General features: G+C 33.6%; 1 protein-coding gene across 6 annotated transcripts in view; it reads left to right on the forward strand.

Annotated features, from left to right (window-relative positions):
* Positions 1-13776, forward strand: part of CEP128 (centrosomal protein 128) — a 106837-nt gene that overhangs the window by 28993 nt on the left and 64068 nt on the right. For 5 of the 6 annotated variants that reach the window (XM_065685921.1, XM_065685923.1, XM_065685925.1 and 2 more), the window contains 6 exons: positions 933-1019; positions 2619-2693; positions 3980-4100; positions 6085-6245; positions 9690-10040; positions 12964-13614. In XM_065685921.1, the coding sequence (XP_065541993.1) occupies positions 933-1019; positions 2619-2693; positions 3980-4100; positions 6085-6245; positions 9690-10040; positions 12964-13614 (1446 nt within the window). The remainder of the gene's footprint in view (positions 1-932; positions 1020-2618; positions 2694-3979; positions 4101-6084; positions 6246-9689; positions 10041-12963; positions 13615-13776) is intronic. The other variant, XM_065685926.1, reaches the window with a different exon arrangement.

Consider the following 13776-nt stretch of genomic DNA (forward strand, 5'->3'; position numbering starts at 1 on the left):
CAGCAAATTCTCTTAGTATGGTTAGTGACCTCTCCTAGCTGATGTTTCTGAGTGGTATTTAAGATAAGCTGATGACATTGTTATGTCTTGAGATATCCAAGCTTGGGTTGTGCATGTTGCAAATTGTGTCATTAATGTCTGTGATGTGTAATACATTCTTTTGATAGTGATTGGCTATGTTCTACAAATAGTGTTGGTTTGCAGAAAGAAAAGATTTTGAAATTGATATTCAAGACAATTTAAAGCAATTTTGTTTTTTAAGATGTTTTAGATAATGTACATAACTGTTTTAGATACTTTGGGAAAAAAGTCCCCATGTTTATTTTCTCTCTCTCCCTCACCCCCAAGTAGGGCACAACAATTTCAGTAACTTTTGATTAGGAAAGTTTCAGTTTATTCTGTCTAAAACTACAACAGAACAACAATAGTGCTATTCTAAGCATGTGCCCAGATTTGGATGAAAATATTTTTTTCCTTTTTCTGGCTTCCAACACAACCTTATGGTACTGTTTTCCTTACTGCAGTGCATTGTATTTAATATTGTTCATATTTTATATTACAGCATATATTCTTTTCATCTGATATGTTTGCAGCTTATCTGTAGAGGATTTCTTGAGGCTCTTAAACCTTCATTTCAAAGTGTTTAGGGTCAGCCTTCAGCATCTGGAGCTCTATACATCGGAAGGATGTTAGTGCTAGTTTTGATTTTGTATTTGACCCTGTTCTGTACATGGGTGTGTTTATGTATGTGTGGACATATATTTATTTTTTCATAATATACATTGGCTTCACATGGAATTATTGGACATAGAAAGCATTTGTCTAGATCTTCTTTCTTAAATATATCACTAGATTCTTTCATTTTAAGACTTGCAAAGAAGACTTCTGTAACTTTCATAATGAAGTTCACAATATATTTCTCCCTGCCAAAGGCTTTAAGGAAGCAAGATGCTAAAGCAGATGAAACAGAAGAACTCATGAGAAATAAACTTGTGAAGTATGAAAGTGAAAAGAATCAAGTAAGACTTTAATTTTCTTTCTTGTTTGGTTTTAAGTTAAGTGTATAGTGTCATATGTTACAGTATATGCTTCCTTTTTCAGGGAAACCAGCAGGATGAAACTGTCTTTACTCTTTAAGATAACAAGGTTTTGTGGTTTTGTGGTTTGTTTTTTTATTTTTTTGAGGGGGGGGTTTGTTTTTGTTTTTTGTGGGGTTTTTTTTTGTTTTTTTTTTTTTTTTTTTTTTTTGCATTTGAGGCACTATGAATGTAGCAACACGCAATTTCTTTCTTTCTTAGCTCTTGGGTTACAGTGTGTTACTTCTAACAAGTTTTCCATCCTGCCAGGCAGGCAAGTTTATAACTTGGAGATTATCCTTGATTTCTTTCTCTGATTCGTCTCTGGATTTATACATAGTCTGCTGTTGCTTATTTGCAGCAGCTCAAAGATACATCTTTTTTTTTATCCCTACAACTAATGCTAGTTACGTTATGCATCGTTATTATTATTCGTTATTCTTACTGAGCTATCTGTTGCCATATTGCTCTCTTCCTGTTCATAGAAAACAAGATTTCTTGTATTTGTGTTCTGGCAGGATTCTAGGGCAATATTATGATTTTTCTATCTCTTTTTTTCTCTTACATAGAGTTTAGCCTTTGTGTCCGTGATTTCAAAGTTATATCCTTTATGCTAAACCGTCTATGTAATGTTTTATTTTACTCTCTTCATTCCATTAATGCTAGTCCTGTTTACTTTGCCCGTTTGCCAGCCTCTCAACATCCTTTTGACATTGCTATCTCTGCAATAACAATTTCTGCTGTCAAAAATTCTGTTTATTTCCATCTGGATCTTTGTGATCTTTGAACTATTTATGGTAGAAGTAAGAAATTTTTTTGTAGCTTTTGTTTTCTGCTGTTTTTTATTTATTTTTGTTTGTTTTCCTAAATGATCATCAGTTTGACTATTTCTGATGTAAATATTTTAAAATTCTCTTAATATTTTATTTTTAGGAAAAATTCTAATCGTATGAAATTCTGGCACTTCAGTTTTTCAGTATTGTTCACTGAATAATTCAAATGCATCTTGAACAACATAAAAGCCACAGAATTTACCAATTACCAGTTCTAGCAATGCATGTTATCTTTAATGATTTTATGAATGAACTGTGTTACAGAGGTGACTTCCAAGTGTTAATACTTGGAAATCACTTAATTTTGATTTGAATTAAAAAGTATGTTTCAAATCCAGGGACAATGTTTTTGAAGCTTTTCCTTGAGGTTTACTTTCTTTTCTTTTACTTTGAATCCAGTAAAAGTTTGCTTTAATTTTTTGTTTCGGATTATGTATATCACTTTGTATCTTCATGTGACATAGAATATGGTACAAAAATTATAGACTGTGAGTGAAACCCTCTTTTATGCAATTAAATAAATATAGCGGGAATTTAGTACAAATGAAAGCTTGCTTTAAGATTTTTGACAAATAAGGTTTTGTAATGTATACCTTGGTTTAGATAGATGCTTATATCGATTAATTTTTGCCAGAATGAAATAGTTGAAATACACTTTTGTAATATGATGTGCACATTGCTTTTCTATGTTCATCTTCTATAATGAAAGCTTGCACAAAAATTGGAACAGTCACAGAAAAAGTTGAATGAATCAGAAGGCAGAAGAGAAGCTCTTTTGCATCAGGTAACTGCTCTGTTGTGGTGAAAATACTTGTGGTGAAAATTTGTATTAGACTGTATCTGAGTCTTTTGCTTAATCTTCCTGTCTCATATTCTGATAGCATTGTTTTGGAAGGGCAAGAAAGAGATACATAAAGGCAGGTTTAAAGGTCTAAAATATGTGGTCTGAGCTCTTGGTATGCTTTTTCTGCTTTCCAAACTTTTTATGTATACGCTTGTTATGTAATAATTTTAGTAGTGGTAGTACTTATGGTACTTTTTAAACTCATAATAATATTACAAATAATAATATTTTTTGTAACTTCCCCTTATAGTATGCTTTAGAAACTTCTGTATTAATAATAATTGTTGTGCAAAGTGCACACTCGAATTGATGAGTTTGTATAAACCAGTGATTTAGAAGTATCTGCTGTATTGTATGCTAAAATGTGATAATATATAAAGAACAAATACCTGAAAAACTGTCTAAACTGTGCTCTAAACAGTATCTGTTGATATGATTCTATGATTCTACATATGATTAAATCTGGAAGTTGCGGGAACCTGGATTATAGCTTCAAAAACCTCTCCTTTCTCCTAAATATCTCTAATCCTTCTTTCAGAGGAGCTGGGGGAAAAATTTGAAATAAATAGGGAAGGGACAATTGGCATACTCACCTGTTAATGTTGGTTGTTTGACTTGTGCATCTAGCAGAAGTTTGACTTGGTTGTATTACTGTTTTGAACTCAACTCACTGTGCATGCAATACAGAGCTTTATCACATATGGATAATACGAATTATTTTCCTACAAAGCAATTTTAGCATGTTCTTTTTTCTTTATTTTCCTGTACGCAGTGCCATCTTTAAGTGCTAGGCTGTGTATGATAGAAAGGAAAATTGTAAAAAGCACCCGTGTTTCTTAAGGATAAGAAAATAGTGTTATTAATGAGCAGAATTTACATAAAGTATATTGCTTATTAAATACGTATAGATATTTCCACTACCAGTGTAAAAAGACAATAGCAACATATAAAATGGTAGTATTTTGTTTAGTCTAGAGAAGTTAGTGCTCTGCTGTGGTCAACATAAAATATTTCTTTTCATTTTGAAGAATCACTTTTTGGCCTATAATTAGGAAGTAATTTGTCTTTTTTTTTTTTTTTTTACCATCTGCAGTACTCTTGAGATTTATTTAAATACTACTTGTGCATAGACTTTTTTTGTCTGTTAGTAGTGTTTAATAGAAGTACACTATTTACTTTTTCATTCTGTTTTAATTAAACATTTGACACTTGTACATGCATTTTAGATAGAGGATCTTCGTTCCCAACTTTTGAGAGCAGAAGAAGACCGTGTAGAGTTACAGCATCAAATTTCACACCGGCTGAGCTACCAGGATGTACAAGATAATGAAAGGAGAATCAGAACAGGTTCAGTGCTCATACTTTGTACTAGAGGCCTGCAAATTTGTTAGTTAGCCTGGACATGAATTTTGTCTTTGAGTTTCAGTCTAATTATTCTACTGTCTCAACAAAACCAGCCCTATAAGTCCCCAGCTTTAAGTTAATAAGTGCTGACATCTGAAAATTAACAAGTATGAGTTAAAATTTAGGATAAAATACCATGATTTGCATGGTTAAAATAAATGAAGATTATTAAAGGCAATTTCAGCAAAGTAGTAATTTTACAGAAGGAAGACATGAAATATTTTTAATATTTTCTAATTTCTCTACAATTTTACATATCAGTCTATTTGCAGTTTAATTTCTTCAATCTTGAAAATCATAGTAAATGTAATTTATGTAGTTGGTTGGTAAGACTGATGAACTTCTGGTAAAATTTCTAAGGGATAACAACTTGTTCCAGAGAGGTTAAAAAATTTACCAGTATGATGCAGTCAGGGCTACTGTTTGCAATATTTTAGAATTTTAGAGATGGAACAATGATATTTAAAATACTTTAAACAATTCCAAGATGTTATTAATTGCATATTAAATTACCATTTTAGCAAGGTCTTTGCTGCATCGTTAGTTATCTATCTGTATTTAAACTTTTCAAGGATTATCAGAAGGCATTAGACTGTCTTTTTCTTTACTAATGTAAAAATGTATTAGTCAGGATGATAGAGGAAAAGTGGCTCCGAATCCAGTGTCTCTGTGAATGCATAATCGGTTTGGATAATGACTTATTTGTATATTGTCATACTTAAGGTATTGAATTATCTTTAAAATAGATTATTTAAAATAGATTATCAAAATAGAAATCTGACTCCCTGTTTTACAACTCCCATATAGAGCACTGGGAAATGGCTAGATTTTGTACATGTTCATTTTAATAGTTTTTCTCCAGTCATTTTAATGTATCTACAAGGATGTCAGAGCAGGACTCTTCATCACGGACTGTAGTAATAGGACAAGGGGTAATGGGTTTATACTTAAACAGTGGAAGTTCAGGTTAGATATAAGGAAGAAATTCTTTACCATGAGGGTGGTGAGGCACTGGAATGGGTTGACCAAAGAAGCAGTAAATGCTTCATCCCTGACAATGTTGAAGGTTGAACAGAACTTTCGGTGCCGTGCTATAGTGTGAGGTGTCCCTGCCCATGGCAGGAGGGTTTGAACTAGATGAACTTAAGGTCCTTTCCAACCCAAACTGTTCTATGATTCTACATTTCTACCCGCTTAAAAGTAAATTTACTTGAAACAATATTCATTTCATGTTAATGAAAGCGTATTTTAGTTTTTCCATTTGTATTATAATTATAAATCAAAACTGTTGTAGAAATATAAAGAAAACAAGAGCAATGTAATGGACCTACTTAGAGATACACATATATCTATATAATTTATGCAGTTGTTTTTCTTCTTGTGTTATTTCTGTTTCTTCAAAGATGCATAGGAAGAATACAAATGGAGGTTTTTTTGCTTCCAGTAGTTGTTTATGACTACAGACCTTTGAAATTCTGCTTGGGGAAATTTATAGCTTACTTCCATCAAGAAGTTGTAGGATTCAGACATAAAATTCACACGTAGTGTGATTTCCAAAGCAGGAGGTATTACTCTGGTAGGATAAAATCTTGGCCTTGAAGTTTGTAGCCGTTTCATTTACACCATTGTTTTTTCCATCTGATTCTATTTTATTGTGGTATTTTGTTTTAATAAAAAAAAAAGAGAAAAGAAAAAAAAAGGAGGGGGGAAACCCCCATAAAATGACTGGTAAACTGGAAATACTGTCTCATTCAGTAAAATGTTATGATACAAGTATAGCCATTTTTCACAGATACTTTGTTCAAAATCAATAGTTGTAGAATCGTCTCAAGTAGACAAGAAGGCTGTCAAAGGAGAAATGAAAAAATAATTTACCACAAGTCGGTGCTTCTACTGGGTTTGCTTTTCTGATGTCACTCTTTTATAGTAACTGAAAGATATGAGAGAGAGAAGCAGGAAATGGAGAAACATATTTTGGATCTTAAAGCAAAGTTGAGTCATAATGCTGTAATGTCAGAGGTAGAAGAACTGAAGAGATGCATAGAGCGTAAGGACAAGGAGAAAGCACAGCTTGTAATGCACATACAGGTAAGTTGTTTTTTCTGTTTGGTTTTGGTTTTTGCTGTGGGTTTTTTTTTCCTTTTTTTTATTTTTTATTTTTTTATAATTTCTCATACGCTTAAGGTAGCTGATATGCCATATTAGGGAATAACCTTTAAAAATTAGAGTAACTGCCATGTTCTTCATGGATTATTCTATAAATAACTTCGAAAATTGATTGGCATTTGTAGAGTTTTTTCTCTCCAATCTTGTAAATAAACCAAAAAAAGGTATTTGCTGTTGCCCATGAATTCATGGCTTGGATTGCTTCTCTTTCCCATGTACAAAGAAAAGGTGATTTGATTTTATCAGCAGTTACCATTAATAGTGGTTTCTGGAGTTACTTTTATAAGTTAGTATTTACTCCTTAATTTCCCATTCATAATGCTTCAGAACTAAGGTTTAACTTTCTGGGATACTTAACTTAAACGAACTGGGATACGTTATTCTATGAGCTAGTACAGTAGATTAAGAAAAAAAGGTCATAGCTCCTCTTTTTTAGCAATTAGAGGGAACATAATGATACATTAATGAATGTTAGTATTCTTATTTATGGTAAACATACTTATTTAAAGTGATTCTCTGTGAAATGAGTAACAGCAGTCTGACGCTGGAATTTTAGAAGACTTTTATCTTGAGCACAGAATGAAATATAAGGAGGTAGTAACCGTCTTATTTAATACAGTAGACTTCTGTGCTTCTTGTTTAGATTTGTCATTGGTAGTAAGATCCCTGAAAAGTACTGTCTTTCAGTACTGTAAGGAGAAGTGAGGATATTTTCTAAACTTTATGTGGGATTTCAGTAGTCAGGTATTTAACATTTGTTGTATTTGTATTGGGGCATTCAGTAAGACAGGGAGGTCTGTATTTTGTGTTTATTTTTCTAATGAAGGTAATTTTATTTGAAATGGCATTGTATTACTTGTCAAATTCAAAAGTAGGATTTTTTTTTTTTTGTCTTTTCATAGATTTACAGGAACATACTATGCAGTTTACATCTGCTCTTTTCACTTGTCAACTTCTATGCCAATTTAAATTGAACTAATACAACAAATTATGTTTGGAAAAAACTGAAGTCTCAAAATAAGTTCCTATGTGCTTTATGAAATTGGTTCATTGAACAGGTTTAAAAAGACCTACAGTGCTTCTGTAGAGGATAAGGCAAGCAGAACTAATTTCCTGATGCCCACCAGCATTTGTATTCTAGCTGGCCAGTGCAACTCCAGATTAATCTGAAACATGATAGTTTTTTAGTTTTGTGGGACCTGAGAAATCCCAATTACTTTGGTGGCAGGAGATAATTGGATAAAAACTTCTCTTAAAACTTCTGCTTGTAGAACATACTTTCTTGAGGGTCAGAATGACATTTTGATACTTATTTCCTGCTCTCTGAAATACTGATGGAAGACTTCTCAGTTGGGGTTATTGCCATTGCTCCGAGTTTGAAATCTTTGACTTCCCTGATTATCTCAACAGAAAACACTTTGTACTTCTTATCTGCTTCCCACTGCCATTCTTCTACAGAGGAAGTAACAGGAAAATAGCTAGTGTGTTTTTGTTTTGATGAGACATCAAGGAATGCAAGGATGTGAATTTCTAAACTTAGGTACTAACAAAGCATTTTGTCAAGCCTGTTCTAACAGCTGCTCCTGTCAGATAGCCTGATTCCCAGTTGGAAGTGACCAGTCATGTTTGACTTAAGTGTAATTTATCTTTAGTTAGTGGGAAGTAACTTCGCTTGCCTCTGGTGTACATGTGATATTAGAAATTTCCTTTGATTTATTTAAATGTCATTGTTCAACATTTTGATTTGTGTGGTATATTTAGTCCATGACAGTTGCCATAAACGCACAATATGATGTAAAATGGAAAGGATGAAAAAGATTATAATCACATTCTTAAACTCATGTTTAGAAGTGAGTTCAATTTTAAATTATATTTTAAATTTAATAGAGGGAATTTTTATTTCAATTGCTGTAGCACCTGGGGATGCTTCTGTATGATCTTGCAAATGTATGCAGCTATCTTAAATATATTTTTCTGCATGGAACTATATAGATATGGGGCTGTTAGGCTGACTGTTATGACCTGACTGTTAGGCTAAGAAATAAATAAAGTACACACATTGTGAGATGAAATACTCTAGTGTTTCCCTAAGCATTTTTAGACTCTTATACTTGTGAAGTTGTTAGAATGAGAAGTAATTAGTAAATCAAATTAGGTCAAAGTAGTCTTATAGTATTGTCCACTAGAGTGTAACAGCAGACAGTCAGTTTACTAAAATACTTCAAATTTTCTGATGGAAAGTTATTGGTTTGCTTATTTAAGATTAGAATTCTTCAGTAATATGAGTCTTTCAGTCTTATGAAGATTGATTAAGATCTTATCCTCATTACAATTAATTTTATGGCTTTTCATCCTCTAATGATGAAAATCTTAGCCAGTTTATTCATTATATGAGTCAAGATATCTGAAGATCAATAATTAACACTTTTCTGAACGTAAAGATATATTCTTACAAAATAAGATAAATCAATACCTTTGCAGACCCGCCTAGTGGAAGACTAGATGCTTATTGTAGTGGGGGTTGGACTAGATGACCTTTGAAGGTCCCTTCCAACCCAAACTATTCTATGATTAATGAAAATACCGAATGGTATGAAGACAGTATAAACAGGCCCAAAATACAGAATGCTAATGTGGAGTTCTGTGTGATGATCTTAATAAAATTCAGTTTTGTGAGTGAAGCCTCAGTAACTGGTTTCTGAATATGCTTTTGCAGAAGGTATATGGAAAACATTTTTCCTGACTTGCTTGTGAGACTGTCCTGGGAAATATCAGATTTGAGATGGGCAGCACTTACTATTAAAATGTGTGGTTTCAATTAATTCAATATTGAAAAGCCAACTAATGTTGGCTCTAGTATGCTTGTTACATTTTCAAATGTCTTTGCACTTTGTTCTAGAAACATCTACCGTCTGTGGTGAATGCTGTTCTTTCATTGCCAATTATCTGTGTCTTCTCATCTGTTTAAGTTCATTTCTTCTCATCTGTTTAAGTTCATCTCTTCACGTCTTACTATTTTCTTTAGTGCATATTTGTCTAATGTGTAATATGTGAGAATCCTGGTCAATGATTCCTTCTCAAAAGTAAAATATAAAAACTAACGAGCAAGCAGATGAGGAACAAATACAGAAGGTATAAGTAGGATAGAGTAACCATGTATGCTATATCTTTGTTGAAATTCTTGACCATTGCAGAGGGGGAGATTCTGTGGGCTTACAGGGTTTTCCCTGGTAGTCAGGGGGATCTTTTATGCTGTTCCCATTTTAGATAGAAATGCTGTTTAATGTTGCTGTATGTTGTTTGGTGAGGTTTCATATTGTATATCTTTAGAGTTGGAATTTTCATATTCTACTATGATGATTCCAGGAGTTAACATCTGACCTGGAAAACAGGGAGAAGCAGCAGGAAAAAATTCTGGACCAGCTAAAGGAGATACAGAGTTGCTACAAGGCTTGTGAGGATGGCCGTAGACAAACTGAACTCCAGTCTGCTGAGTTAGCTCAGCAGGTGGAAGAGAGTACCAAAGAAGCAGAACGGTACTTCACTGAATTCAAGCAAGCAGAGGCACTCAGGCTGGAGGCTGAGAAGAAAAGAGAAGATCTGAAAGTGAGAGCACAGGAAACTATCCGCCAATGGAAGTTGAAATATAAGAAACTGGATCATGAGGTGGAAAAACAAAATGAAACCATCAACCAACTGATGGACAAGAACAGTCAGGTAAGATTGGCTGGGGGGAGGTTGTTGTACTGTTTTTTGGGTTTTTTTTGTTTTTTGGTTTTTTTTTTTTAGGAATGAAGATAAGGATTAGGTTATGCAAAGTGCGATTTAAACCACTTTCCACCGTAAGCCCTGCACCAAATTTCCTGGTGAGCTACAAAACGGCTAATAGGTGGCAGTGTTTTTTAGATATTAGGGAGTTCTGATTTGCTTCTTTATCCAGTATGTATTCTAATCCCTCCACTTAATCAAACCTTTCTTCTTGCAAAGAAAAAAAGTTTCTCTATGATTGTTGCTTTTACTTTATCGTTTCATTTAACACTTAAGGTAACTTAGCTTGTTTTTAGTTAATTTTAAAGGAAATAATATGATGTTTTAAAAAAAAATCACATTAAGTAATAACTCATGTTCAAGTTACGCATTGTCTTATGTAGTAAACTGTGGTCACATCTTGGAAAGTAGATGTTTACTTTCACCATGTATGTCAGATTACTAGCAGACTGTAATGCTGTGTGCTGCTAGTGTATTATTAATTTTCTATATTTAAAGCCAAAATGGGTTTGATACTGAATTGAAATTAATAAACTCTACCAGATCTAAGCTGTGATTCCTGGGCCTGCTATTTCTCTCCTGAACTGCCTATCATATTCCTTATTCTTTATTATTATTTGCTCCATCCGTGCTCCAACAATTGATTCCATAGTAATCATGTATTGATTAGCCCTAGCAGTTGTCTGAGGAAGTAAGGTTTGCAAAGATTTCGGAAGTTAGTCATCTCTTACCTAGCCAAATGGAGGTGTTGCGGAAAGGAAGAAAACCTGAATCATTTAGAAATCATATGTGTGTCTCAGAGAAATAAGAAACAAAAATAGAGGAGAGAAAGTTGTGAGTAATAAGCAGGAGGAGCCCCAAAAGGTTCTGAAATAATTCATGTAAATCCATGGACAGGTCATTATAATGGCAATTAATAGAGCTGTCCACATGGAAATTTTCTTTGTCACGTAAGACTCTTTGACATGGATTTTACCTCTTTTTATGTGACAAAGGCATAAAAATACCAAATGCAGTCACTTTGGTTTAAACTCCGTTTAAGAAATGCTGTCAGTATTCGTTCTTATTTTTAAAATCATCAAGCATCCTGCCAACGAGTTTGAGGTAAGCATCACTCCTGAAGAAAATCTCTGTATTGGTGGATATGTTACATCAAATAAAATGTGTGTCATTGTGGAAGAGAAAAAAAAACATAAACAGTATTTCATGTTCTCAATACAAAGTTGTAGACAGTTTCCATATGAGGATATAATCAATCTAAATGCAGCATTCGTGATAAGCGTCACGGAACTAGATGAACATAATTTAACCAGCTTTGAAATATACAGACAATTAACATCTGAGACAAAAATTTAGAAAGGAGAAATGGCAGTCTTTTGTCTTTGCTTTCTGTTGTAAGACTTTAAAGGGTTAATAGTAAATTTTCAAAATTGGATTACAGTCATAACTTGCAATTTTGAGATGTTCTAAATTGTTGCAGACAATGGGTGGGCTATAGAAAGACTGTTTAGATTTCATTCTTTTGGAGTTACTGGTGTAATGTGGCTGAAGTCTTGCTTACGTGGTTATCCTTGATATTGGTTGACAGTGGAATCTCTACCATTTTGTGTCTTTGGAATGTATTTTTTTCCAAGTATGTTATGTAGAAAACATGCTTACAATCAAAGTCAAACACTGAGGTTTTTTTTTTTTTTTCCTTCAGGAAAAAAGACACAATGGTCATTACCTCATAACCTTGATTTATTATTTTTGTATTTTGTTTTCCATTGCTTATTCTTGATGTAATTATAAATGGGTTTATTATTTTTTTTTAACCTTCAAACTGTTAATTTCCTTTTTTTCTAAATTATTTCCAGTAGTCTTGTTATAAGAAATGTGTACGGTTTATGGAATTAGTGGAAACAATAAAATTCAGTATAAAATTTATTTAAGCTGGTTCAAAGAATCCAGTAGTTTGTGATATATATCAGGAAACCCAGTGTTGTGCATTTTAGAATTTTTTCCTGTAGTAGAAGTTGTGTGTGACTTGTGGTAGCAGTACCGTAAATTTCTTCTTATTTTAAACAGTGTTAAAAAAAATTAAATATAACTTGAGATAAGTAAGAATCCAGAATGGTGTGTGTGTGTTACAAGAGTTTGATGAAACACAGTATTTGGTAACACACATGTATTTGCAGTGCAGTTTTTTCCCTATAATTTAGCACATTTTCGAGGATGTTTTTTAAACTTGAAATACATCAGTCCTGGGGAAGAAAACTGCAGCCCTTAGGCCCCTTAGGAAAACAGTGGAATTTTTTTATTAAATGTGGCTGAGTTTTTAAGATGAAGTCTTCATTTCTCGGCTTTGATGCATGAGCGAACCAGGCTTTTAACTGCTGTTCATTCATCTACTGTCTGCAGATTCAAAAAAAAAAAAAAAAGTTGATATACTTCATATGTAATATTTTAGAAAAATAAACAGTACAAGTCAGCCTATGAAATGAACCTATAGGTAAGGTCTGAGTGACCGTTAGTCATCCCTGTATTCTGCTGCATTACTGTATTGCCTCATTTCCTCCATCTTGCTGTTTGGAGGGGCCAGCAAAGAAACACATCTGAGTTTGCAAAGAAGGTAAGAAAAGCAGAGGATTATCCAAAACTATCTCTGCTTGGGAGGCTAAATCGTGTAAGGACAAGTGTATGTTTGAAGTTACAAATGTTGTGTCTAAAGAAACGCTGAATACATTTGAACTGAATTCAAAACTAGCAAAATTTCTGTGTTTTTACAGAACAAAGTGGGCTAATTGTTCATTACCCATTAGCATGTCTAAGGACATCCAGTAATTTTCTTTCATTAGCTTAGGTTGCACTGGATTTTTTTCTTTTTTCCTAGGCCCTCAAAGAAAAGGATGATCTCAGAAGTCAACTTCTCTCTGCTATACACCAGATAGAAAACCTTCGGAAAGAGCTGAATGATGTGCTTACAAAGAGAGCCCACCAGGAAGAACTCCTCCACTGCAAAGAGGCAGAACTGAATGAAATGAAGTCTCACCAGGTATCTCTTGAAGAAGAGATGAAAGAGGTTCAAGGTACTGTAAATAAACTGGAGAATGAGTTGAAAAAGCAAGTCTTACTACAAAATCAAATACAAGCTGAAAAGGAACACTTGGAGACAGAGCTTGCAACTAGTAACTTGATCCGTAAAAAAGACCAAGAAAGACTTTTAGAAGTGCAAGCAGATGTAACAAGCCTAAGCTCTGTACGTGTGGAACTAACAAATAGAATAGCAGAAGAGGAGAAAGTCAGACAGGAATTACATAAGAGCCTCTCAGATCTCCAGAAACAGCAGGAATCTAAGCATGAAGAGGTGACTTCAGCTAACAGGCAGCTGAAGATGGAAAGAGAAGTTCACCAAAAGGAGCTGGCAGATCTTCAATCAGAATTACAAAATGCTAAAATCAAACATGAACGAAACATTCAAGAGCTCACGAAACTCCTTAAACAAGAAAAGGGTGACGCAGAGGCTCAGATTAGAATGCTAAAGGTACTTTATTCTGAAAAGTTCCAATGTCAGGCTTCCCCTCTCCCCCCCTATTGAATGATGAAGGTAGCACAACGTGTGCTTTAAAACATTTAACACAAATTTTATTGCAGGTCATTCTAAAGGTTTAAAGTTCAGGGTAAAAAAAATTAACAGTAACAGTTT

The sequence above is a fragment of the Lathamus discolor genome, chromosome 6 (genome assembly GCF_037157495.1).
Source record: "Lathamus discolor isolate bLatDis1 chromosome 6, bLatDis1.hap1, whole genome shotgun sequence".
NCBI classification, from domain to species: domain Eukaryota; kingdom Metazoa; phylum Chordata; class Aves; order Psittaciformes; family Psittacidae; genus Lathamus; species Lathamus discolor.